Here is a 27,516-nt window from a genome sequence, read left to right as displayed (position 1 = left end):
CACACTTCAGTGATGCTGTGCAACTTTTTCTTGTCACTCTGGTACTGTGGGATGCTCAAGGCATTTTGATGTAGTAAGTTTGGCTCAATGTCTCTGTAGGAGCTGGTGAAGTCTCTTGCTGTAAAAGGCTTCTTCCTACACTAAAAGTACAGTTTGAGTTGGTACATGTTTTCATGCTGAGAGTTGCTTTTGCCCCTGTCTTCATAGGTTATCAGCGTCAGCTGCTCTACAAACATGATGATGGCTCCTACAGTGCCTTTGGGAAGTCTGACACCCAGGGCAACACATGGTGAGTGACCAGAGTTGGTACTGTCATCCCAAACCTAGCATCCATTCTATTTCCTGGCTGTGACATCTGTGCTCTGCCCACAGGCTGACAGCTTTTGTGGCCCGGTCCTTTGGGCAGGCCAGCTCTTACATTTACATCAGCAAAGATCACGTGAAGGATGCTGTGCTCTGGCTGCAGAAGCATCAGTTACCCAATGGTTGCTTTCAGAGTGTGGGAAAGCTCTTCAATAATGACTTGAAGGTATGACTAATGGCAGTGGAAGTAGGAGTGGGAGAAACCCAATATGGGGACAGGGTCATCTCCCAGGCTCTTCTGCTGCACACAGTAGCACAAAGCATGGTTTAACTCAGTTGAACATATTCCCTGAGCAGAATGAAGCATAACCTAGAACAATATATATTTTCTCTATGTGAGTTTTTAATCTCTGTTGAGCATTCTCTTTTTTTTTTTTTTTTTTTTTTTTTTTTTTCTCTCTCTAGATAAATGGCACCACGACTGATTGTGCCAAGGCACATTAGGGGTACAGGGAGAAATATTTGTATTTTATAGTGCTTGTACAAAAAACTCTGGCTGGATTGTCCCTCTTCTCATGCATTATGATCCACAATAAAGACTCCAGATAAGCCTAACTTTGTGCTTTAACATGGAATGATCTGAAGACACTGTTGACCCTTCACTGCCCACCACGTATAACTTTTCCTGGAGCCTGGCACTCCCAGATTGATCCCTGCACTGTAGCTGGAAATGCACAATGAACATGCCCTGATGCTCGAGTACCAAACAACTGGATATAGTGCAGTAGTACGTGGGTTCACGTGTTCTGTAAAGGGAAAAATAATCAGGACTACTCAGATTGCAAAGTCACCCTACTAAACACAAGGCACAGTTTGAAATAAAACAGGCTGACATTTTAGCAAAGTAAAGGGCTCCCTTTTTCCCTCCCTCCCTTCCTTCAATGCAGTACAAACTAAAACCAGAGTGTACAGATAGACTATCCTAATCTGATTTCCACTCATTTCTCAACATGGGCTTTCTATTTGAATAGATATTTTGGGGCACAATGAAGTTCCCTCTCTTTGCACTTTTAAGTTTCTGCTGTCAGTATGAATAATGTCTCACAACATTGTTTATGATGCAGTCTTGTCTCTTCCCTGAGGATGCTGGCAGAACTTCATTGGAAATGCTTGTCCTCTGATGGGGAAAGAGACTTGGATTACTGTTTTTCCCCTTGTTAACCTGTAGCTTCTCACAATCAAAAACTGATTTCTATACAAACTCACATCTTGTATACAAATTCTGCATCATAAAACCTTTGTTCTAGTGTTTACTTGTAACGTATTAAAAAAAATAAATCAATAACTTACCACCGTATCAAGAATGCCCACAGTGTGCTACTATACTCTGGTAGTTATGTTATCCATAGGCAGTTTTGGTAGTTAAATAATGACAGTTCACATAATGTTTGAAGGCAAGCAATGTTCATTTTTGTCTGTTTGTGTGATTTACAGGGTGGTGTGGATGATACACTCTCATTAACAGCCTATATTGCTGCTGCCCTTCTGGAGCTCCAATTGGAGAAGAATGTAAGTCACATTTGAACTCTTTTAGGGCTTTTTAACGTGGATAATGTTTTCTTGCTGTCACTGACCTGATTTGCAGCAAGCAGAGCATCTATGATTCCCAACTAACCTTAGGGGAACAGTTGTCACTGAAAATGATGCAGGGCTTGCAGGGAAGATGTAGCTGTAATACTCAAGGATTGTTGATACATTGAGAAATTTACTTTAAATTAATTCCTTTCTCAGGATATAACGCTGAATAATGCCTTACATTGTCTTAAGAATGTTACATTTGATGAGACCAGCCTTTATGTCAAGGCCTTGATGGCTTATGTATTCACACTGACCAAGGATGTGGAGATGAGACAGGAGCTTCTGGACAAGTTAGAGAAAGAAACTGGTAAGTTGTTGCCTTTCAAAGATTTGGATTTCTTTTTGGATTCACAGAATTGCAGGAGTTGGAAGGGGCCTCTGGAGGTCATCTAGTCCAATGCCCCTGCTAAAGCAGGTTTCCTGTAGTAGACTGCAGAGGAAAGAGTCTAAATGGGTTTTGAGAATCTCCTGAGAAGGAGACTCTTGCAGCCTCTCTGGTTACCTTGTTCCAGTACTCTGTAAACCTCAAAGTAAATAACTTTTTTTCTCGTGTTATTTTGGAACTTCCTGTTTTCCAGTGTTTCCCATGATACCCCTTAATTCTTATCCATGAATTCTCAATTCATTCACAATTCATCCCTAGGTAGAACTCAATACATTCCTGTTGCTCTCTCACATGAAGAGCAACTCTATCACCTTGCCTTGCTGACTTGTATTTCCTAAAATGTACGTAGACATCCATGACAACATTCTAGTCATACAAGCTGTCCCATCCCATCTTCATGATTGCAGTGAGAATATGGCCCTGTGACAACACACAGATGTCTAGTTCCTCCAATTTATTCCCCATGCTGTGCACCATTGGTCCCTGGTCTCTTAAAGTCAACCTACGCATTCTCCACTTAATGACAGTGATGTGAACTACAGTTACAATCCAAGAGCTGATATACTCACAGCATATCACTGAGGAAGCAGTGCCTGGCTACATAGTAATAACAAGCGTGGCTTCCTTATCATAGCTTGGAATATGGCATGTGAAAACTAGTTCATCTCTGTCACCACTAACAGAAACATAGCTTTGAGTATGCACGTTTGAGTATGCACACAATGGAATAAAACCAGGACTGCGCTCTTAATAAAAAGCTTGTGTTCAGAATCAATCAGATCCTAGCAGAACTGTTTCTTAGAAGAATGAGAATTTGGAGTCACATCTGCAGCTTTGATCTCTCTGTGCTTCCAGAGGAAGAATTGGAGTCTTGCATGTTGTCAGAGAACAAAAACCACTGGAGAGATTGGCTTCTGTATTCTGGGTTTCTCCAGAAAGCTGCAGCTATTTCTGGTGTTGTAAAGGAAACTGCCACTCCTCCAGATATAGAAGGGCAGGATGAGCTAATGTTCATCAGGGTCTAAAGTTTTTCTCTCCCACACTTTTTTCTCTATGCATCAGCAGAACATCTGACATCAGATTCCAGTAGTGAAGAATCTTCCTCTATGATTGAGATAGTAGCCTATGTCCTTCTGGCTCATGTTTCCAAACCAGATTTTGCCATCAATGAAAGTGCAGTCAGCAGGCTTGTGCACTGGCTCAGTAAACAAAGAAATGCTCTTGGGGGATTTGCTTCCACACAGGTAACAGTCTGGGGAAAGTTATAGGGAGAGATACTGTACGTAGAGTGATACGTGTATGTTGTGTGTATGCATACCTCTCCAGATCCATCCTTTGCAGAGAGGCATACATGAGCCCTGCTTGCGAAGGGGTATGCTGTGGGGAAGTTGTTTGTTTGTTTGCAGAATCACCCAGGACTAGAACTGCTAGTCCCAGGGCTCAGAAGCCATGCTCACCACATGCAGAAGTCATATAGAAGCCTGTGAACTCAATGGCATACATGTCCTAGTTGTATCAGAGCATGATTCGGGGCCATTAGATGTGTATTTTTCCCTGTTGTGCCTGATTTAGAATGCCGGATCTTGTACTGCTTTACTGCATAGGAAAGTGAGTTTCTCTTTACTTTCAGGATACGGTTGTTAGCCTGCAGGCCCTGGCTCAATATGCAGCCCTGATTCCTCATGCGGTCAGAGATGTAAAGGTGACAGTGAAAGGCAAAGAGGCTTCTCCACTAGAGTTCCATGTGCACGAAAATAATAAACTAGTCTTGCATCAAGCACCTCTCCTTGAAGTCCCAGGGATGTACACAGTACAGGCAACTGGCAGTGGGTGTGTATACATACAGGTGAGTATATATAAGAAATAGAGCTGTTAAGTTTTGCCACTGACTCTATAAGTGAGATTTTGATCTAAGCAAATGCTATAGCCTCAAGCTCTATATAGGATTTTGCTTCTTTCTCTTTGTGGGCAGTGTTCTAGCTAATATGCTTTCTCAAGCCTTATTTTATTTTATTTTTAGTAAAATCTGAGACAACGTTGGACTGAACGGGACCTTGTATTAAGATATCTGAGCCTTCAAACCTAGGGCTATGTTTGTAGGCTTTATGAGACCCTATGGGCTCAACGTAGCACGTCTGGACAGAAAGAACAGCAGGAGCAAGCTGTGTTAGTTACTGGTTATCGGTTTGTTAAAAGCTGGAGGCACAAATAGACCTTTGGCTCATGCAGGAAAGTTCTGGGGTGCTTGACAGACATCGTTTCTTTTCTACCAGAGCACTCTCTACTATAATACCCCGCCACCAAAAACTGAAGTTGTCTTCCTCCTGGATGTGGAAACAGTAACACAAGGATGTGATGGTGTCAGGAAACAGTTTGACATCCACTTATCAGTTAGGTATGGGATTCTCTGATGCTTTTCCTTCACCAGAAAACAGTGAGAACTTCCACAGTAGAGCTAGAACCCCCTAAATATCTTCTATTTTTGGCAAACACCGGGACAGACTGCCTTCTCCGCAGATTCAAAGAAGATAATGAAAAGAGAGCTAAGGCCTGGGAAAGCAAGGGAACACATTGGCAGTGGTTTCCATAGCCCAACTGTCTCAGCACAGTGCAGCACAGCAGTTCCTAGAGCACTGGCAGATGAGACAGCCAGTGTTCTCAAGAACTAGAGTTCCCAGCACAGGGAGAATTTGGAGGCATGGTCTGAACCAGTGTGTCTTGATTTGTATTCTCCATGCCTACTGTCCTGAAAGAGGACAATGCCAACATCTTCCTTTTATTGGGTGAGAAGAAAAAAGAATGGGAGACCCGTCCACTCTTAATCTATAACATCAAAGATAACTTCCATCTCACTACATGGCAACGTGTACATTTGCTGCACAGTCTTTCTCCATATTGAGCTAGTTGGGGCAATAAGATTTTTTTCCTCTTTATGTAGGCGGTTGTGCTTTCATATCACTATAGAGCAGAACAGAATTTGGACTAAAGTTTATCATGGTATTCTGTAAATGTTGTGATGAGTTCCCCATCTAATGTGTTTCTCTCCTGCCTTTTTTTCAGTTACATTGGGGACCGTGAAACCAGTAATATGGTCCTGGTGGAGGTGGATATGCTGTCAGGGTTCATTCCTACAAAAAAAGTCTGTGAAAGAGGTAAGACTTTTTCCTCTGGCCTTCCCTGAAAATGTGAAGATATATTTTCCAGATGTATCTCAGCTAGAAATACCCAAACCTCTAAGAACTGCTGGAGAGTAATAGTTACTATGAAGTTATCTTACTTTAGTTAGTTAGTTAGTTAAATAAACTAAGCAAGTGCAGATACAGTGGGCTATTCCACAAGGCAATTTTCTATTTGCTGAGCTGATTGTGTAGTTTGTGATATTTAGAATCACTGATGAGGTAAGAAGCTAGCAAGGAGCTGAAAAACACTTCATCAGAGCTATCTGGGGTGCACTGAAATTTCTCACTGTTGTCATTTGGAGGAATACTCCGTTAAGCATTGATGAATCCCATAGAATTATTTAGTGATATGTTTCGTTTTTCTAGGAGATAACTAAAAGATCCATCGTGTTTTCCTTCTTAATGGCTTTACCTTTGTTACAAATGCTTAAAGTAGAATCATAGGCAAAGGACATTTGTTCCAAATCTAAGAATGTTTTCTGTGTGCTCCTAGTGAATACAGGCCCTTACGGTTAGAGAAGGCAGGCTCTCCCATGTCTAGGCTAAGTGCCATAATCAGCAGTAGTGTGCTAACAAATATCAAACTAAATGTGAGACATCAGGCAAGGCTAATGAGCTGATGCTAACAAAACACATTCTGTTGTCTTCCTGCAAAGTTGGAGAATGTACTCTTGGTGAAAAAGGCAGAGATAAAACCAGACAAAGTCACAATCTACTTGGAAGAGGTAAGAGGAAGACCACATAGATCTGCTCAGTCAAGTAGTACTAAAGCAGTTGCTGCACAACAGAAAAACTTCGTTTTGAGACTCTCATGAAAACAACAGCAGTCTTTTGTGTTGGGACTTTAGAGATCAGAAAATACAAATCTCTAGGCTAACCATACAACTCAAAATTGGCAAAAGAGAGTATGAAAGAATCTGGAGAAGTGGAGAAAAATCTTTGATGCAGAGGGAATTAACTTGGAATGCAGATGACATTGAGATAGCCAGTGTCTGTTTTTCTCTCTAGCTGGACAAGACTTCTCTGAATCTTAACATATCAGTGGAACAAGATAATGAAATAGAAAACCTGAAACCAGCCACAGTGCATGTCTATGACTACTATAAACCAGGTGAGATTTCACAGTCACTGATGAAGAGTCACCATCTTACCTCCCACTCAAACACAGTGCAGTCTATGTCATTTGTTCCACTTACGTCCCTTAGTGCAGTGTACTTCCTCCTTCAATTTCAAGCTTGGATTTCCTCTGTACGGAACTTCTACATTTACGTTTCAAAATCACTTTCTTTTCTGTTCCTTGAAGTGAGACTGCTGGACACTGAGGTTATGTTTTGGGGTGGATATTCAAAATGACTGGTTTTTTTTTGTTGTTGTTGTTGTTTTTTTTTAATTGTTTTAATTTCAAATCATGTCTCTGTGGAAAGAAAGCTTCTCTGTTAGTTTACCGTGTCTTCTTTCACTCCTGAGCTCTCTTGAAAATATTTAGACATTTATTTAAAATCAGTGTTACGTACTGCCACCTTAATTGGTAAGAAGGCAGAATTAAGTTCTATGCTTCTCAGGTATAGTGTAACAGTCCAGACAACGAGTAGGCTCTGTCATGTCCCAGAGGATAATAGGGAAATAATTTCTTAGCCTGTTAACTTAAGACTCAAGTTGGAGTTCTCAAAAGCAGGCAATATTTATTTTTGGCTCTGGGTGCATGGTGAATCATCTCTACTTACCATGCATGTTGTGTACAAAGTATCTTCAGCCTATATACATTACTTGTGTTACATATGCAAATGTTTTCCCAGGCAGTACATATGTATTCAATACTTCTCCCAAAATAATTAACATAGGCTTCTGCTTCCTTGCACAGGAAGAGATTTTTATGGTGGTGGTCTTTTGGGGTCTGTGGTCATCATCAGCAGTCTTCCTCTGGTTGAACCTGGTCTACACAGATGCTCAGTTAGCTTCTTACCTTGATTGCACAATACTTTCACAGTGGTTTCACAAAACTATAATCTGATTCAAAGCACAACTTTCCTTGTCTACTCGGTACAAAGAACAGGCTCTTCCCCCTACCTAAACAAACTACTGGGCTATCCATTAAAGAGCATTAGTAAGTTTAACAGTATCGCTACAACTTGTATCAATTCCTTGAAGCTCTACATGAACTAAGCCCAGAGATCTTGAATTCATCCTAGGCCTCTACCTCTCCACGCTCAGTATGAGACAGCACACAGGATAAAAAGAACTATCTGAAAAGAATTTGAGAGCAATATGCAAAAGTACCATTGGAGATTTAGAAAGCTGAACATGTTGTATACTGAATTCTATTCCTGCTCTCCTTTCCCATACCATTTCAAGAAGAAGAGGAGGATTCTTAATGCAGTCTTTGCAGAAATAAGTACTGTAACCTAGTATGCTCTCTCTTTGCTATCTCATCTTTCACCATAATTTTTGTGCTTGTTGTAAGACAGGAATATATTGATTATCAGTAAAAAAACAAGGCTACTAGGAAAACCTACCAAAAGGTTTTCTCTTTAAAAAACATCCTATTACGTAAGTCACTCTGAAAGTAATGCCTCCTATTTATATCCATGGAAACTAAAACGGACACAAAGAGCACAATAATACTATTTGATAGAGCAAATCCTTAGCTACAAAACACCTTTTTTCAACATAGTCACCACCATTGGCTGTGCATTTTTTTCCAGTAGTGAATAAGAGCTTGCATGCCACATTCATAAAAAAAAAAACTATACCATCAGAGGTGATCTACTGTTGTTGTCCCCAGTGTTGAAATGCACTGCCCACTACCTCACACTAACATCTGCTGTTTGGTCTCCATAACCATTCAACAAGTGTCAGTAAATATCAATGAGTGCAATTTTTTCTTAATGGGGAAATCAGTTCCACACTTTTTCTTCATATGCACTTCATTGTCAGGTGCCATTTGTCAGACTGCTCCTCTATTGCCCCTTGTCACATGGCAACAAAATGTAACAGAATATTGGCAACAAGGTTCAACCTCAACTGCCATACCACCACCATCTGCCTCTGACATTGTGAGCCAACATAATCATACTGCATAATAGGATCTTTTATAGCTGGAGTAGAGACAAACAAAGGAAAATTCTAGACATTTTTCTGTTCCTATATTCACACTCTAAAGAGGGGAAAATAAGGAGAGTGGGACGGTTGTGTTAAAGAGAAATAAGCTTGGCATTATTTTACTATGTAGTTTTGCGACTCACCATGCATTATCCTTTTGCTCCTACAGATGACCGTACAGCAAGAGAATACAATTCTCCTTGCAGTTCAGGTTAGTGTTAATAGGCTTTCAAGATGGGAACCTCTGAAACAGCTGGAACTGAGAACTGGCCATAAGCAAGCAAAGCAGCCACTTCTGCTCTGTCTTTAATTCCATCTGATCGGACTGCAGATTGATTTGGAATCTACTACACTAGCTGGTGGCACTATTTCTAATCCAAATATGCAGACCAGGCTTGAACATACTGTGGAGAGTTTAAAGGATCCCTTTTTATTCCATTTCTGTATTTCCCTCATGTGTGCAGTTCTCCCAGCATCCCAATTCTGAATGCAACTGGAAGTGTCTATGTCAATGACAAAAGGATGTTACAACTCATTCTCTACAACTTCTTGGCCCTTTGATTTATTCCTAAATATTCTTCATGCACTATGCCTTATGCTTTTTCTTTCTGCAGATGTCTGGATCAAAGATTCTGAAAATAACACCATGGTTCTGGAACCAGTAATCTGAGTTTCCTGCTTTCATAAGGAAAACACCATTACTCTGCTCTCCTGCTGTACACACTTTTGCTCTGTTGAATGCACCCTCTTTCATTTGATGCCCTTATTTTCTATGTGAAGCCTGACTTGATATACAGTAGTTTGAGTTCAAGTGAAATAAACTATGTGAAAACTGAAAAGAAGGCAGTGACTTGATAGTTTATTAAATCCGCACAAAATTCAGTGTCTGAAAAAAAAAAAGTAAAAAAGAGAAACATTTCTTAGATCAGATATACATATTTTTCTTTCGGTCACTACATTGGCTTAAGTATTCTGCTCCCTCTAACTGTTTCTGGCCTACCTTCTCAATTGAGCTAACACAACAGATTGTTTGCAGTCAAAATACAAGAAACAAACAAACAAATCCAGAGCAAAAACCCAATTATTTTTAACCTTCATCATAGCCCTCTGAATCATCTTTCTGTCACAGATGAAGAATAAGAACAGGCAAAAGGAGGCCAAGGGAGAATTACGTAGCCAGTTCTCCAAGTAACGTCATAATGGTGATGTATGAAGGGAGGCCATTAGGTCAAAATAATCCTCTCCAAATTCTCTGTATGTTATGTAGCCTCATGTTTGTTACTATTTCTTATATCAAGCAGGAGTATTTTAGAAATTCTTTGAGGGCATGATCCTTCAGAGCATACTTTCAGATGCCAGTTCCATTCCAAAGTCTCCAGGATTTTCTTTCAGGACCAACTGCCTTAAAAAACAGTTTGCTGTGCCACAAAAAAGAAGGGCTAAATATGGATAGGTTTGTGGAGTTCCTTTTTATGTCTGGTTTATCCTTTTTTAGGGAAGTAGATATTAGTCATCTTCTTTTTGAGATGTAGTTTCCTTTCATAAAAAGTGTAGAATGAGATGTGGTGATGAGCTCTGCTTGCACGTAGGATAATCTGCTGTAGAAATTTCATGCAAACAGATTATGTTAATAGATGTTACTATGCAGTGAACTGTCCGGGATCTTCCCAAGGATATGGCTGTTTCACTTTTCTGATGACATGGTAAAAGGAGTACTGATATCCTGACAGCTTCCCCTATATACCTGTATTGCAGCAGTATATTAATATTAGCTTAGAGACCCTCAGAAAGCTATCAGCTATGGCTACAGGGTACACTGACAACTGTGTTAAAGACTGTTGTCTATCACCAGCTTGTAGTACCAGGACTGTGGTATTGCAGGATGGAAGCAGGAGTCACAATTAAGGCTCTATGGCAAATGCTGGGGGAAGCTATTATCCTCCTTTGTGCAAAGTTTGTTAGGCCTTTTCTAGACTACTGTGTTCAGTACTGATACTCTCCTAGTACAAGATATTGATAAACTAGTGAGAAAGGTTATCAGGGGCTAAAGCACAGATTGTCTGGAAAAGAGAAGGCTTTGTAGGGGACCTAGTAGCAGCCTTCCAGTACTTACAAGGAGGTTTCCAAGCAGGCAGAAATTGGTTCTTCATGGTAGCATGTGATGGGAGAAGGAGAGACAGCAGACATGAAATGAGAGATTCAGCCTGGATATAGTGAGAACAGGCAAACATTGGAAATGGTTGTTCAGAGAGCTTGTACAGTCCCTGTCCTTGTAGGTTTTCATGACCTGATTGGATAAAACCCTGAGCAACCTGCTCTGATCACGTAGCTGATTCTAATTTGAGCAGGAGGTTGGGCTATAGGTATATACCTATTTGATATAGGTAGGTTTGCTTAGCAATAGGGATTAGTACATTAGTTTAAGAACTAAAGCGTTAGCTTAGCAAAAGGAATCCATAAGCAGTAGTTCTAAAACTTTCCATTTCAGCTTTAGTAGGTGAACAGCCTTGTTTTTCATCAATAATTTTGCACTGGAAACATAATAGAGTGTTTTATCTTTTGCCTCAGTGATTTTGCCTCACGAGAAGTACTGGAGTCACAGCAGAACACTTCTGTATTTTGTCTCAAAATGTGTCAGGACGTTTTCCTGGGGTTCCACATAAGTTGTTTTTAGAAAGTGGCTCACTATGGCCGGATAAGCAATGAAAATCTTCCAAACTGGGGAAAAGAGGGTGGAAGTGAGACAAAGGTTTCAGTGATTAAACTGATGGTGAAAAAAGGGGAAGAAATAGGTGGGTACTCAACCACCCTAAATACCACTGAGCATGCCCAATGAGACATGAGCACATATCTATGAGACCCTGAAAAAGAATGAATATGCATGCCAATGTACTGCATAGGCACGCAGGGTCTTGTTCATCACTGGCTAATGGTGGTGACTATGTTGAAAAATAGTGTCTTGTAGTTGAGCTCTATGAAATAGTATTATTATGCTCTCTGTATGCGCTTGTTGTGGTTTTCTGATTTTTTGTTACCAGTATTCCACATCATAACATCATGTAATGCACTGGGAGTTAAAGAGTTAATGCTGCAGTTCCATGGACTGTTTATAGTTCTGGGTACTTGCCTCACAAAAGAAGAACTACAGCTCCCAGAAGTCTTGATTATTCCATTTCATTTCTAAAATGAATGATAAAGCCAGGAGTTGCAAGACTGCCTTCTCTTTTTCTGCTTGTCTCTGCAGCGTCTGCTCCCTAGCCATCTTGTCTACAGCATTAGATTAAGGCCTTCAGTTTTGGACACTCTCATTTATTTGATTTATTAGCTTCAATTCCAATTATATTGCATTATATTGTGTTATTTTGCATTCTGCTATCATATTTAGTAAATTAGTATTCTCCCTTAGCTTGTTACTGCTGTTTTGTTTTTAGGCCCATTTCCCTACCTTATCCCTTCCCCGCCTTTCCTCTTTCCCAGGGCATGGGTCTGTGGATCCCTCCACTCCATTAATAATGAAACTAGGCCAAACCAGGCTGGAACTGTGACAATGTTTTAGTTTCCATGGAAATAAATAGGAGGCATTACTTTCAAAGCAACCTAGGTAAATTTCTACTCTGCTTGGCAGTTTCAGAGGGACTGCAGTGTCACTTCAGAGAGCACAGAAATGAAAAAGACCTTAGAAGATGTCCAGCAGTTGCCTACCCCTTTCCTGTAGATAAGCAATCTTGCCACCTTGTGTCGGAATGGGGCAGGTAAGTAAGGAAATGAAAGGTGCAAAATGTGAATACAGAAAGATGTTTTCAGGGCATGGTTTCAAATCAGGCTGATGTTGTCCAGCAGCAAATGATGGGTTAAGGAATTTGGCAAATCAGAATGTTGAAAAAGAACTGATGTAGAGCAAGCTTCCCTAAGATAGGGGTGTACAGTAGATGTCAGTGAGGTTGTTGCCTGTTGACACAAATATCTGGGACCAAAGTAAGCAGGCAGTATATGCGCTGGCTTGGTGACCTGAATGTTTCTCAACTTTGCTGACTGTAGAATAGGTGCTGCTTATTCTTGGCAATATCAATTAGAAACAACTTTCAAGTATCAATGTAAAGCCTTGTTAAAACTAGGCCTCATAGATAAAGCAAACAGATAACTTTCTTAGGGAACAGAAACCACAGGAACACAGGGTTCTGTGAAGATAAGGTAGAGTTGCTGTTGCAATATCAGCAGAAACCCATCTGGCTACCACCTCTCTAAAGGTTAAAAGAACACAGTGTGGAAGATTTCAAGCCTTCAAAAGCATGACTACTAGGCTTCATCAAATGACCATCAGGTGGAGCCTAGACACTCCTTCCAACATTTTAGAGCAGGTTCAAAAGGGTGGAAGAGTATGTTAATGAGTTCCCAGAAACTCAATGCATATGTAACACATTTTGGGAAAATCTGATGACTATGTATGTACTTTGCCTTTATATGTATAGTTGTGTACCCCCTCAGTGTGCATTTTTGGTGGGGCAATCCCCCATACACACAGTGCTGTATTAAAGAAATTTCACATAACTCCTTGGGATGCCAAGTTATTCTACTGAGTTTCTCAATTTCAAGTGCCAGAAAAGAACCTCTGGTATGTGTAAATGAAATGAAGCTTGAGTAACTGGCAGATGGCCAGGTGACTTACTCCCATCATAGCAGCTTTCAAGATTTGGTTTCCCAGATGGCCTGGAGGAAATGGGGAAACTTCCTGCTAGGAAAATTTCTGCTCCAATAAGTTTGCTCAATCATCTCTATCCCAAAAAGAGATAGGGGAGAATCTTAAACTTTCTTTATTCGAACAAAGGGAGACTTCACTGGGGCATAACCCTGTAGGGTCTCTCAGAGTACTGAGGGACACAGCCCCTCTTTTATCCCTGTACTCCGATACTAGGGAGCCCTTCCCCCTTTCCCCATTGGGTGAGGTACTCGATGTTCACATTCTTCTCAATTTGCCTATCAGCCATCCCCCCTCCAGTAGGTATTCCCTTTTGTTTCCTTTGTTTATGCATACTTTATAATCTGGATTCAGAGTTTGTTGTTCTGCCCAGCTAGAACTATCTTTGTATCCTGTAAAGTCTATCTCCGTTTGTTCTGCCCAGCAAACAAGACTCACATGCAGGTGCTAAGCTAGCACCTTCTGGCATATATTTGCAAAATAATTTGGTTTAATCAGATTTTTGTGATTGAAAATCTTTTTTTCAGCTTTTTCTTTTTCTTATTTTGCAGGGATCCCCTTATCCTTCCCTTGTTCTTCCCAAATTTTATTTTGCAAGGGCACTTTATCCTTGTTTCTCCTTTATTTCCTATAAAATTTTAACACAGTACAGAAAGCAGCTAAAGGCGATCTGGTAAGTAACATCTCAGCTACAAAAGGATTTTTCTTGGAAAAAAAAGAAAAAAAAATGTCTTAAAAGGAATGAGAAAGAAGCCCCTTAAAAAGGAGGATTTTATCATACTGGATAGCCTCAAATGAGTTCTGACATTTTTAGGGAGCTGTTGTCAAAAATAACTAGCATACTTAAAGTCTGTGTGTGTAGAAGATGAACAGATAGGGCTTAGTTGAAGCATAATGATTTTGTGAGTATGGCTTACTTGGGCCTTTGTGAATATTTGCCAGTATTGTGCAAACAGGATTGAAAGATCACACTGCTTCTAGCGAGTCAGAAGTGGTCAATTTCCTAGGCTTTCACAGAGTGTTATCACAGGATTTATTTTCACTGAAATAAACCGTAATACACAGAAAAGTTAGAACACAGGACAGGTGTATGTATCCTGAACACATAGCTAAGCTTAGAAAACCCTCTGTGTCTACCCTTAATAGAATATTCAGTAGGTATCTGCCTAGATTTTGGGCTTCTTGTACAGCCACAAAATAAAAAACACTAAGCTGTGACCGAAAACAACCCTCCCTCCCTTTCTGTAAAGGAGAACCCTCAGTGTTTCTTTAGGGCTTAGAAGTTCCTGGTCACTCCAATTCTCTTGCTCAATTACTTGGCAACCTCTTCTGAAAGCATGCCTACTTTAAGGGACTGCTGTGTATTAGTTTATATTCAACTAACATTGTTCAGTTTGGAGACATAGTAACATGCAATAAACCTGCCTTTCTTATTTCTCTCATTTTTAGCCCCCCAAACAGCAAAGAAATACAAAACTGTAGAGCTATACTTTGGAATATTAAGATTTGTTATTGGGAAACGTTGCACGTTATACAGATTCTGAAGTTTATTCCAAGACTTTCTTCTCCTTTTTGAAGTAACAGTAACAGGCTTTTAAAATAGCTACTATTAAGAACTACGTGACTCCATGGATTCATCTCATCATCTGTACTTTCTCCATGCAAGGTAAGCATGCTTTTAGACTCAAATGCAATGGCTTGCTAACTTTAAATCTTATTCCACAGGCTACATTTCTGCTAAAGCTCAAACAGCTACATCAATCTGTATCAACTGACAGATAAAGCCAAGACATCTGATACATGAATAATTTTTAAGCTTGAAGAGATTTTTAAAGAATGCCTGAATGTCTTTGTTAACCTCATCGGATTTACTTTAAGGATAAAGGATCTTGGCTTACCTTTGACATTCAGAGGCTCCTTTCCGGACAACAGTCAACAATTTGTAACTTTTGTGTTGTACAGTTTGACAGATAACATCTGAAAGTGGGGTTATTCCCACTCTGCCTAGAGAGTCATGCAGTTGAAATGGATGATATGTTGATAACAATATACTGTCCTGACAGCCAGACTCAGTAACACCTGGAAGTCTATTCATATGTATTAGCTTTTGTTTGTTGATCTGCTTTTCCTTTCATATGCAGTTCACGTTTCAAAGTAAGTCGAGACGAGAAGGGTGCCTTCAGGGTACTGCATGTTCCTGGTGTTAGCTCCTTGGACATAGGCAAAGCATTCTGATCTTTCCTTTATGTTTTTTAGCCTCCCAGTTAATGTGGGGAATAGAAAGGTGAATTGGCACACATTGACCTGTCTTCTTTTGTAGAATGGGAAACAAAGATGAAGGGATTTGCGGTTGCAGCCTCTCTAGTATCTCTGCTTGCATACAAGGACAGCCCTAGTTATGGTAGGATGCAGATTCTTAACAGGATCAGTTATGCAGGAAATAAAATATAGGGCAAGGAATGGAGGAATGGTGGCTTATAAAGACTTACAAGAAATGCAGGGCTAAAAAGGTCGGAGGAAGACCTATAAAACAGAACAGTCATATGGGTTTCTTCTCAGAAATAGGACCAAATGGCTTGCAGAAAGCCTGCTTTGTAATTAAGAGACAGTTGCCTCAGCTTCCTCAGAAACTTACTTGCATTTTTTCAGAAGAGAATATTATAGAAAATGGCTGACATTCAGGCCACATCTTGTAGGAAGGAGTGTTATCTGGAACTGTCGAACTGTCTTCCTTAAACACCAACAGCCCTGTATAGGAGGATGAATTCAGTTATTCCTTAAGTTCACCTTTAAAGAGTTGAGTAAATGTGAAAAGTTTTGTAGTGAGCTGATTGGCCAGACACTATGATTCCCACATGTAAGCCATGTTTTATAAGAGGAAATCCTAGGCTCAAAGGTCAGTCTTCTTCAGACTTCTGGCTCCCCATGCATTCGTCATGGTGTTGCTTTTGGGATTAACTCTTGATGGCTGAGGCTAACTGCCATTACAAGCTGTCATGTTCCTTGGAAGGGTGCATGAAAAATCCAGACTTCCCCATCACAAGAGAAAGAATTTTCCACCTGTGTATGTGATGTTGATTATATCACTACCAGCCTGAAGTAAGTAATGAGCATGGGAAAGGGAAAGAAAGTGAATGAGATACGCATTTATACGTCTGTACTATATGAATCTGTACAGCATAGTTTGTACTGATTCTTAGGTTAAGCAGCACTGCTTACTTATCTGTGAATGAGGTTCATTTGCAGTCACTGCTTATGTAGCAGCTTCAGAAAACGAACTTGAAAAAGTGCACTTTTCCTGTAGAACCGCTAAGTGTCACTAGCACTCTCTAGCCTTCCCTGCAAGCTTTAGTTTCTTCAACAAAGCTTCTTTGCTGAAAAACGTCGGAATATCGTAACTTCCCGAAAAGCCTGGAGCTGGGAAAGTCTGCACCTAAAATGTGAGCAAGTGATTGAATGTGAGCTATTGATGAAATGAATTCTGGATTACATTCAAGCATAGTGTTAGAAAGATTTCCAGACAGTTTTATGAAGTATGGCTCGAGACCTACTGAAAATGATTACAGGACGGAATAAATGCTTCATGAGGAGCTGTTAGAAAGGTTGAATTTCTACCACTTGGTGAGCAATTTAAAGAGCAGTCGAGGAGCTGAGATTTACAAAAATAACAAAGGAAGTAGATAGAGCAAATGGAAAATTGTCCTGTAACAAAGGACTGCTTTCTTTAGTTCTACCCAAGATAGAATTGAGGACACGTAATATGGTAGGGACTCATTTGAAAAGAAAAGAACAAAAAAACAAACAAGCAAATAAAAAAACCACAAGAACCTGCTGCTATGAGAGTTTTAGGAGCAGGTATCAACACATTCACAATGCCTGTAGACAAACTAATGGAAAGCCAGTTTATAAAGATAAAAAAGGGGACAGGTAGTAGCAGTGTGTTCCTTAAGGTCCCATGCTTCGATGAGGGAATAGAACAACGGAAATAGATCACAGATATTGGCCAGGTGAACCTGCTGTCCCTATAAAGTATTAAGTATAGATGAATCTGGTGGACTGAAAGATTCAAAGGTTCCTTTTGTTCCTAGGCCAATGGAGATGAGCAGGAGCTTCTTACCCTTTTCAATTCCCATTAGTAGCAGGGTCATCAAATTCACAGTACATATACAAATACTGCCTGAGACAAACAGGATACAGTACTTTAAAGATACTCATATAAACAAAGCATGAGTAGCCTGTTTCTAAGGGCAGGCCTTAGTTCTCTCTTGAATTTTTGACTCCCAAAGCACTCATCCTACTTGCTAACTAGAAAGACTTTGAAGTTTGTTAGTGTGTCTCTTGCGCACACAACAGAACACAATCAGACAGGATTGAAATAGTTTATTAAGAATACAGTACAGACTGGTGATCAGGTGCAAAACTTGCCTGCATAAGTACATTGAGTACATAAGTACAATAAGTACATTGACAAGAACCTTCGCACATTAGCAGATTAGTTTAGCCTTCTCATTTTTCATATTTGTTCATCTTTGATGCGTCTTGATATCATTTCCCTTTCTGTGATTATTACCCCAAGCTATAGTCCTGCAAATACTCAAGTTCTCTTGCGTCCTAAAATCCTCCTCCTCAGTCCATACTAAGTCCTGATGCCTCTTTACTGTTTCCCTTTGTTTGCATGGATTCCAGAATGAGTTTAGTGAATTTTGCAGCGGGGACAAATAGCTTAGTCATTCATGCAGCCATTAAGGGTTGTAGAAGAGGTTTATTCACAGGGATTAAGTCGGCTGGGTTTCCAGCCTCCTTGTCTTCGTTCCTTTGATCACTCTCAGACTTAAAAAAGACCAAAAAAAAGAAAAAAAAAAAAAAAAAAGAAAGAAAAAAAAAAAAAAAAGAAGAGAGAGAGAGAGAAACAGCCAAACACTTTTCCATCTGAATTTAAAGCAAAACAAAACCAAGCATTTGGAGCCCAAACATCTCGTTGTATGGCGTTTTTCAGTTTTTCAAGCAGCAGCAAATGTTGCTGATCCTAAGTCATCTCCTGTGAAATTATATTACTGAATCCGGTCAAGTCTTCTTTCCAACGTCATCTGAAATCCGGGAATAAATTCACTAACTCCGACGTGGTGTTAGTAAGCAGACATTCTTTGTTTACGACGTCCGATGTGCCAGGGGATTTCTCCGCCCTAACCGCGCATGTTCTGCTTTTTCAAAAGATCTTCAGCTTATATTCAGTACTTGTGTTACATATGCACATATGCCCGGTTTTCCCTGGCAGTATATGCATATTCAATACTCCCCCCTAAAATCATTAACATTGGCTCCTGCCTCTTTACATATGCTCAGTGATTTTGGTTGGTAGTCTCAAGACCCTCGGGGAATGAATTCAGCAGTCTTCATGACTGCATTCCTCTTGTTTTTCCAAGTTGGAAGTTTTCCATAGCTCGTTTGCAACAATGAGCAACTCTTTATCACTTAGATGATAGGAAGAGTTCTTGTGGAGTGATGTACTGGAGAGGGCATCCACACCGACCTAGATAACAGTGATATACTGGGCTCCTTGAGTAGGTAAAGGATGTTATGCAAATGTATTTTGCTTAGCATCAGACAATTAAGGCAAGTTTCGCTTAGCAAAAGCTAGTTTTGTGAAAATAAGTATTGTTCAGTTAAGGATATCACCAACACCAAGCTCAAACTCTAACTTAGTTCCCTAAGCTGGGTAACTGACGTAAGTGATGTTCAGCAGAACCAATCAAGGCAAGGCTGACGTGCTCGTGTAGATAGCTTCTCTTCTTATTTCTAAATGTGGTAGTTCAGCTCTGGCACTTTCTTAATGCACTTCATGCAGATTTCTGCTGTACACCTGAATCCAGGCAGAGAACACTCCAGTGATTTCAAGAATTACACAAAATGTTCTCTTAATATATCCTTATAAGCATAGCTGGTGAATTGTTGTATAACATGAATAATACTTGCCTGAAGCACCATAGTAGCCTTTAGATGTTACGGATGATATTTGTGAGGGAGGTAGCATTATAAATGGGGAGACGTGTTGTAAGACCGTCCTCCTTTAACACGATACAAGTTATAACAATACAATTAAGCTTGCTAGTGTTCACTGATGGATACCCCTGTTCTGCAGTTTGTTTAAATAACAGAAAGAACCTGCCTCTGAATCAAGGAAGCTCTGCTGAGTCTTTGTACTAAGTAAATAGGAGGTACAGCTTAGAATCAGTCACTCAGAATCAGAATATGCAACATACTTCTGGGAAAACCTGTAACAAAAAAATGTGACATAACTTCTAGAAACTTCTGCATATGTAACATATCTCTTGGAAAATTTCTGCATATATAACACCAGTTATGTGTATAAACAGAAGATCTTTTGTGTAAGCTATGCACAATTGGAGGAGCACCTCCTTGTAACCAGCACCGTCAGTAAGAATACTTGCTTAACTGTAATAAAACTTTTGCTGTTAAATCTTTTTGCATCGACTTCTTCAGTTCACCAGGCACAGCTCTTTCTGCTGCATCATGGTCATTCATCAGTGTTTTCCTAAGTATCAAGATAAATATTTTACCTACATAAAATTGCTAAATAATATTGCTAAATAAAATTGTTTAGTAAGATTAACCATTCTCCAGAAGAGCTGATTGCAAATTTTCTCAACAGAGAGCACACTCTTTAAGCTGAGTGCTGCACCTGCCCTGCAAAGCTCAGTTCCGCTGGTTATAAAGCTAGAGCTATCGGTCCATTGGTTCTCTCCCCAGCGCCGGTAGAGAATACAGGACAGCGACGCGTGCCCCTCACCCGCTCTGATTGCTGGGGCCTGACGGGGCACAGAGGCGGGAACCACAGGCGAGCACTGCCGGAAAGACGGCTCTCATACAAGGTTCCCAAACGCCGCCACCAGGCTGCAGCTGCCGTCGCCCGGGCAACAGAAAGCGGCGCTCGGGAAGAGATCGTGTGCCCGGAAGCGCCTCAAGAGAGGAAGTGACGAGCGCTTGGGTGCCCCGGAGGCCAACAGTATTAAAAAAAAAAAAAAAAAAAAAAAAAAGGCGGGACAGGCGTGGTGGGAGCGCGCGGAGCATTTACCATCCCCGCCCCACCGTTCTGCTCCGCCAACCCACAACGGCCGCGCAGTGCGCCGAGGCTGCACCGCCGGAACGGGCTCGGCCGCGGCTGCCTGGAGCCGCCTCGAGGTAACGCCCCCGTCCCGCCCTCCCTGAACAACGGCACTCGTGCCCCGCCCCGCCCGGCCCGGCCTGGCTGCCCGCGCACGGGGGCGTGTCAGGCGGCGGCGGCGGCGGCGTGGGACTTCGGTGGCGCCGGGCCCTCACAGGGTGGCGCGGGGCTAACGCCGGCGCGGGAGCGGCGACTGCAGGTGAGGCTGGGCCCGGGGCCCGGGCGGCCGCGGCTTATTCCTCGGGGCCGGCGAGGGTGCGCCGCAAGTTGACAGCGCCTGCGGAGCGGCCATTGTCTGTCCTACGCCGTGCAACTGGAGCGGTGGTCGGCAGTAACTTCGTCTCGCAGCGGCGCTCCCGCCTGCCCGGCAGCTGCCGGCCTCGCCGAGCTTCGCGCTTCAGGCTTCGCAGGGATAGGGTCGCAGTCGCGCTTCGTCCCCTGTCCTCCTCCGCCAGCATCCTGCGGCGGGTACCATCCTTCCCTCCCTCGCTTTCTTTCCCTTTCTCCCCTCTTCCCTGCCGGCGAGTCTATGTCGTATTGTATCTATGTGTTGTGATGAAGTGTCTGCAGGCAGCGTACGGCCGCTCTGTATTGGGCGCTCAGCTCACCCTCTGTTGGATGCAACTCGCACTCGCCGAACTTCGCTTCCTGGGCTGCGAGCCATGCGGGGACTATGGCCGCGCTCGTGCCCCCCTCAGCCTTGGTAGGGAACTGGGCGGGTGGGCTGCGGGGCGAGGTGCTCACAGTGCTTTACTGTTGCACCCGCTGCTGCCGGAACATCTGGAAACCAAGTTACGGGTCCCTACGGTTTCCTCTCTCTGCCTGAATAGTTCACAGAATGTGCTGCAGGAAAGCGATGGTAACTATGAGAAGGAATGTCTGGGTGGTTGGCTGTTCTGTCCTTATCTTCTGGTCAAATCTGCACAAATCTTGTTGGTTAACTTAGTCTCCCAAGGATGAGATTACAAAACCAATTGTAAGATTAGGAGATGTTCTGCAGGTAACACCTGTGTGCCAGGATGGGGAAAGCAAGTAAAATTTTTCTAAACCTGATGTGTTCAGTAGCTAGAGTAGATGCTTCCTCTAATCTGCTGCACTTGAGAAGGGCCAGAGGCCTGTAGACAGGCCACCTCTGTTTGTCTTGTGTGCTGTTATCAGCATTGCAGGTTAGACTCTAGGCTGGCTCGTGTTCTCATGTTTGCTTGCCTTGTTCTATAAACTAGTTCTGTGCCTTTCTTTCACCTTCCTCTCTGCTGTGTTATCGTTCTTGTCATGGTGTTAATAGGTCTTTGTATTCTTCCTTTCCTGCCTTTCAGGGTGCAGTTCTGTGCTAAGTATGATATAATTTAGCTATCTAGTTGTTGTTTCAAGGTTAATTTCCAGTGAGGCCACATTTTTACTGCCTTCTTTTTTTTTCTTTAATTTTCTTGGGATCTATCAGTTATGCTTGTATAATGGTTTGCATGACTGTTTGGAGTATCATTTAATAATTTTTGGTAGATTATTAATCTCATGGAGCAGATAGTTGAGTCATCTAATAGCTCAGTGATCACTAGACTGACATAAAATAAAGAGGAACGTGTCTGGAAGATGTGTGTGGAGAGGGGAGAGGGTGAAGTCTGGGCTATTTTGTGTGGAAATAGCCTGTGTCTGAATTGGATTATGGTAACGTGGAGCTGCCTCCCTAGATGTACTTGCCTGCTCGAAGTGGAACTTAGCTCTTCATTTTTGTGTTTGGAAAGGTTTGTGTTTGTTGGCCAGTCCTGTTCATTAAATTCTTACCTCCCTTCTGCAAAGGGAGAGCATGCTTCTCTAAGCTATGCCTCCAAAGGCCTTTTTCCTACAGTTTTTTGAGTACCTTCTTTCCAGAGGTTCTAGTGTGTCAGGAGGATTCTCCTGCCAGGTCTTGATTATCTGTAGATCTAGATCAGTGTGAATCTCAAAAATGTGTGAAATCTTGCAGACTGATGATGTTGTATATGAGGAAGCATGAGCTGATGGAATGGAGCACCAGGTTTGAAGCTAGGTTTCTCTTTCTAGTGCAGCTTTTGAGAGTAAGGCCATGTGCTACAGCTAGGCTGAACCAACGTCTTATTTAGTTACTTTCTCTTCCACACATGATTGACAGCTGTAGGGTCACAACTGAGCTACTTCAACTCACTGATCTAGCCAAAGCTTACATTTAAAGTGTTTTGTTTTTTTGTTTTGTTTTGTTTTGTTTTGTTTTTTTTTCCCCAAAGTTAACAAGTTGTGTCAACTGATGGGAAGATCTAGTGAGCATCAGAAGTGAAGTAAATGCTGGGAGGAACCTGTGAGGGCAGATTGAGAGTGGGCAAGAGAACAGTGTCTCCAATGGAGAAGGACTTGGTGGTCCTGATGAATGAAAAGTTGGACATGAGCCAGAAGTGTGTGCTTGCAGCCTGGAAGGCCAACTGTATCCTGGTGTGCACTGAAAGAGGGTGGCCAACAGGACAAGGAGGGTGATTGTGTCAGTTTGCTCTGCCTGTGTGAGGCCCCACCTGCAGTAACGCATCCTGGCCTGGGGCCTTCAGCACAAAAGATGCAGAGCAGTTGAGGTATGTCCAGAGGAGGGCCACAAAGGTGATAGGCAGACTTGTGCACCTGTCTCATGAAGAAAGGCTTGAAGGTGTTGGGCTTGTTCAGTCTTGAGAAGAGAAGGCTCTGGGGAGACCTCATTGTGGCCTTCCATTGCTTGAGAAAAGCTTATAAGCAGGAAGGGGGGCAACTTTTTGTACACTCAGATGGTGATAAGACAAGGGAGAATAACTTTAAACTAAAAGGAGACTTTGATTAGATGTTAGGAGAAATTCTTTTTTTTTTTTTTTTTTTTTTTTTTTTTAAGAGGGTGGTGAGGCACTGCAACAGATTGCTCAGAGAAGTTGTGGGTGCCCCATTTCTGAAGCTTCAGAGCCAGGTTGGATGGGGCAGTGGGCAACCTTATCTATCAATAGAATGGCTTAGTTTGGAGGAGACTTCAGAGATCACCTAGTTCCAAGGCTCCTGCTGTGGGCAGTTGTGAGCCACTCACAGCTTGATCTACTGGTTAGCAACCAAGATCACAGCAAAAGGGGGGGGGATGGGAGATTGGAACTAAATGATCTATAAGATAAGGTCCCTTCCAAGCCAAGCCATTCTGTGATGCTTTTAGTTGCGCTATAATGTGTACGGTTTCACTTTGATTGTCACATTTGTCCTATGTACTACTTCTTTGTCCCACAGTCCTTTGAAAATGTCTGTATTCTTTCTCTTCAGTTTCTCACTTTTCAGTTGTCTCCTCTGGAGCTTTTGTCTTCTAGGTAGGCTTATTGACCAACTCTTTCTATCTGTTGCAGAGTTGTGGATGAGGACAGTAGTGGCCAGCTAGGAGAGTGTTTCAGTTGAGAAGAGGGTGTCTGCGTGGTTGAGTTGGTTGCTGTGGTCACTGCTGAAGCAGATACAGGAGGCTAGTGTTGGATTAGCAGGGAGACACCTAGGCAGTACTTGAGGGCAGAGGTGAAGATGCACAGGGTGCCAGGATTGAAGCAACATCAACATGCTGGTCAATTAGAGAATTTTACAGATTTCAAGGAGCTGGTCTGGAGCAGCAGTTCCCCTGATTTTGTCAGTCATTCTCAGTACTGTCAGTGCTATTGTTTTTCTTTAAAGGTATCTGCTCCTAACGGTGCTCCTAACACCGTTCTGGAATTTAAAAATGGATGGAGAATATTGCTTCACCTCCTTTTATGCTTTGCTTACTGACCTGGAAAAAGTTGAGTTTGATGAATGCTAAAAAGCTTGAAATGTTTGGTATTAAAGAGGTGTAGATACAGGGGCTGTGCTGGTGCTGTGGGATCCTGGAAGCCTAGGGGTCTTATTTAGAGGTCTCAGAGGTAAGCTGTTGGGGAGCCAGCTGGTGGTTTAGTCAGTAATACAGAGACTATCAAAAACTATCAGAGACTATCTTTTTTTTTTTTTAATCTTATACAAATGATATCCTTCTAAAAGATTTTTTTTTCCAGAATTCTGTTCCCAGTTTATCACTTTTGTCTTCCTTTTTCTGACTTCAATGGCCCCCCCCATGCCTCCCATCTTCCTATATAGTGTATGCTTCTTGATACAAGAAAACCCCGCGATCATTTCCATGTATTATTTTTCTGCTAAGTACTTTTTTTTTCAGTCACTTCTCTTCCTCTTGGCTGATGAATGCCATCTTCAGGCTTTTCTCAATCCTGCAGGCCACTGCAACTCCTCTTTCTGCTGCTGGAAAATCTCTGTCTCTGCACGACTCCTTCAGCAGTTTTCATCTCATAAGCATGGCTAGTGATCATAGAATCACAGAATCATAGAATCATAGAATCACCAAGGTTGGAAAAGACCTAAGAGATCATCCAGTCCAACCGTTCACCTATTCCCAATAGCTCCCACTAAACCACGTCCCTCAGCACAACATCCAGCCTTTCCTTGAACACCCCCAGGCTCGGTGACTCCACCACCTCCCTTGGCAGTCCATTCCAGTGCCTGACCACCCTTTCTGAAAAGTAATACTTCCTAATGTCCAGCCTGAATCTCCCCTGCCGTAGCTTGAAGCCATTCCCTCTGGTCCTATCACTAATGACACGAGAGAAGAGGCCGACCCCCAGCTCACTACAACCTCCCTTCAGGAAGTTATAGAGAGCAATGAGGTCTCCCCTGAGCCTCCTCTTCTCCAGGCTGAACATTCCCAGCTCCTTCAGCCTCTCCTCATATGGCCTGTGTTCCAGACCCCTCACCAGCTTTGTTGCCCTCCTCTGAACACGTTCCAGGGCCTCAATATCTTTCTTGCAGTGAGGGGCCCAAAACTGGACACAGTACTCGAGGTGCGGCCTCACTAGTGCTGAATATAGGGGAACAATCACCTCTCTGCTCCTGCTTGCAACACTGTTTTTGATGCAAGCCAGGATGCCATTGGCCTTCTTGGCCACCTGGGCACACTGTCAGCTCATATTCAGCCGAGCATCAATCAATACCCCCAGGTCCATTTCCTCTACGCAGTCCTCCAGCCACACCGCCCCAAGCCTGTAGCGTCGCCTGGGGTTGTTGTAGCCGAAGTGCAGGACCTGGCATTTGGCCTTGTTGAAACTCATCCTATTGGCTTCAGCCCAGCTCTCCAGCCTGTCCAGATCCCTCTGTAGGGCCTCGCTACCCCCAGGCAGATCCACGCTTCCAGCCAATTTGGTGTCATCTGCGAATTTACTGAGGGTGCACTCAATGCCCTCATCCAGGTCATCAATAAAGATATTGAAGAGGACAGGCCCCAGCACTGACCCCTGCGGAACACCACTCACGACCGGTCGCCAGCTGGATTTGACTCCATTCACCACCACTCTCTGTGCCCGGCCCTCCAGCCAGCTCTTCACCCAGCCAAGAGTGTACCCATCCAAGCCTCGGGCTGCCAGCTTCTGCAGGAGAATGCTGTGGGAGACAGTGTCAAAGGCTTTGCTGAAGTCTAGGTAGACCACATCAACAGCCTTTCCCTCATCCACCAGATGGGTCACTAGATCATAGAAGGAGATCAGGTTGGTCAAGCAGGACCTGCCCTTCATGAACCCATGCTGGCTAGGCCTGATCCCCCGCTCATCCTGCACATGCCGCATGATCTCCCTCAAGACAATCTGCTCCATAACCTTCCCTGGCACCGAGGTCAGGCTGACAGGCCTGTAGTTCCCCGGATCCTCCTTACGACCTTTCTTGTAAATGGGAGTCACGTTGGCAAGCCTCCAGTCTTCTGGGACCTCACCAGTCAACAAGGAGCGCTGACAGATGGTGGAAGCGGCTCGGCTATCACATCTGCCAGTTCCCTCAGCACTTTCGGGTGGATCTCATCTGGCCCCATCGACTTGTGACAGTCCAGTTGGAGCAGTAGGTCTCTGACTGTTTCTTTCAGAATCACAGGGGGGTTAGTGTGCTCCCCAGCCGAGATTACCAGGTCAGAGAGAGGAGTATCCTGAGGATAACTGGTCTGACTTTTAAAGACGGATGTAAAGAAGGCATTCAAAACCTCTGCCTTTTCCTTATCCTCAGTGGTCACATTCCCAGCCTCATCCAGCAAAGAGTGGATATTCTCCTTTGTCCTCCTCTTACTGTTAATGTATTTATAAAAGAGTTTCTTATTCCTTTTCACCCCAGCGGCTAGGTTAAATTCAAGCTGGGCTTTTGCCTTTCTGATTTCACCTCTACACATCCTAATGACTCCCTTGTATTCGTTCTGAGTGGCCTGTCCCTCTTTCCACAGGTGGTAGATTCTCTTTTTCTCCCGGAGCCTCAAGAATAGCTCCCTATTCATCCACGCCGGTCTTCTTCCCCACCGGCTCATTTTGCAGCTCAGGGGGACTGCCTGCTCCTGCGCCCTTAAGACTTCCTTCTTGAAGAGCAACCAGCTCTCTTGGACCCCTTTACTCGCTAAGACTGAATGCCAGGGGACTCCCCCTATTAGTCCCTTGAACAATTCAAAGTCCGCCCTCCTGAAGTCCAAGGTAGAAATTTTACTATTCCCCCTCCAGGCTCCACCATGAATCACGAAGTCTATCATTTGATGGTCACTCTGTCCAAGACAGCCTCCAACCTCCACATCTCCCACCAAACCTTCCCTGTTTGTGAACAGCAGGTCTAGTGGGGCAGTTCCTCTCGTGGGCTCCCTGACCAGCTGTATCAGGAAGTTGTCCTCTACGCATTCCAAAAACCTCCTAGACTGCTTCCTGTGTGCTGTGCTGTACTCCCAGCATATGTCAGGGAAGTTAAAGTCCCCCATGAGGACAAGGGCAGGCGACTGTGCAGCTCGTGCCAGCTGCTTATAGAATACCTCGTCTGTCTCTTCATCCTGATTTGGAGGTCTATAACAGATGCCCACCAGGGTGCCTGTCTTGTTAGCCCTTCCTCTGATCTTTACCCATAGGGATTCAACGTTATCGTCCCCAGTCATAATCTCAGTAGCGTAAAAGCATTCCCTAACGTAGAGAGCCACACCGCCACCCCGCTTTCCTTGCCTATCTTTCCT

At 42.8% G+C, this 27,516-nt stretch overlaps 1 protein-coding gene across 1 annotated transcript in view; it reads left to right on the top strand.

Moving 5' to 3' along the window:
* Positions 1-20,295, top strand: part of LOC306958767 (alpha-2-macroglobulin-like protein 1) — a gene marked incomplete at both ends in the record, with an annotated part of 40,411 nt that extends 20,116 nt beyond the window's left edge. Inside the window, 13 exon segments of the mRNA XM_079550356.1 lie at positions 208-289; positions 373-529; positions 1,798-1,872; positions 2,095-2,248; positions 3,389-3,570; positions 3,957-4,172; positions 4,600-4,721; positions 5,387-5,459; positions 5,461-5,478; positions 6,162-6,230; positions 6,514-6,616; positions 8,774-8,815; positions 20,069-20,295. Of these exon segments, the coding sequence (XP_079406482.1) occupies positions 208-289; positions 373-529; positions 1,798-1,872; positions 2,095-2,248; positions 3,389-3,570; positions 3,957-4,172; positions 4,600-4,721; positions 5,387-5,459; positions 5,461-5,478; positions 6,162-6,230; positions 6,514-6,616; positions 8,774-8,815; positions 20,069-20,295 (1,520 nt within the window).
* Positions 20,296-27,516: the final 7,221 nt, after the last annotated feature.

The sequence above is a fragment of the Tetrao urogallus genome (genome assembly GCF_951394365.1).
Source record: "Tetrao urogallus genome assembly, chromosome: 1".
NCBI lineage: Eukaryota > Metazoa > Chordata > Aves > Galliformes > Phasianidae > Tetrao > Tetrao urogallus.
Note: the sequence above shows the minus strand (reverse complement) of the source record. Positions and strands in the feature narration are given on the sequence as shown.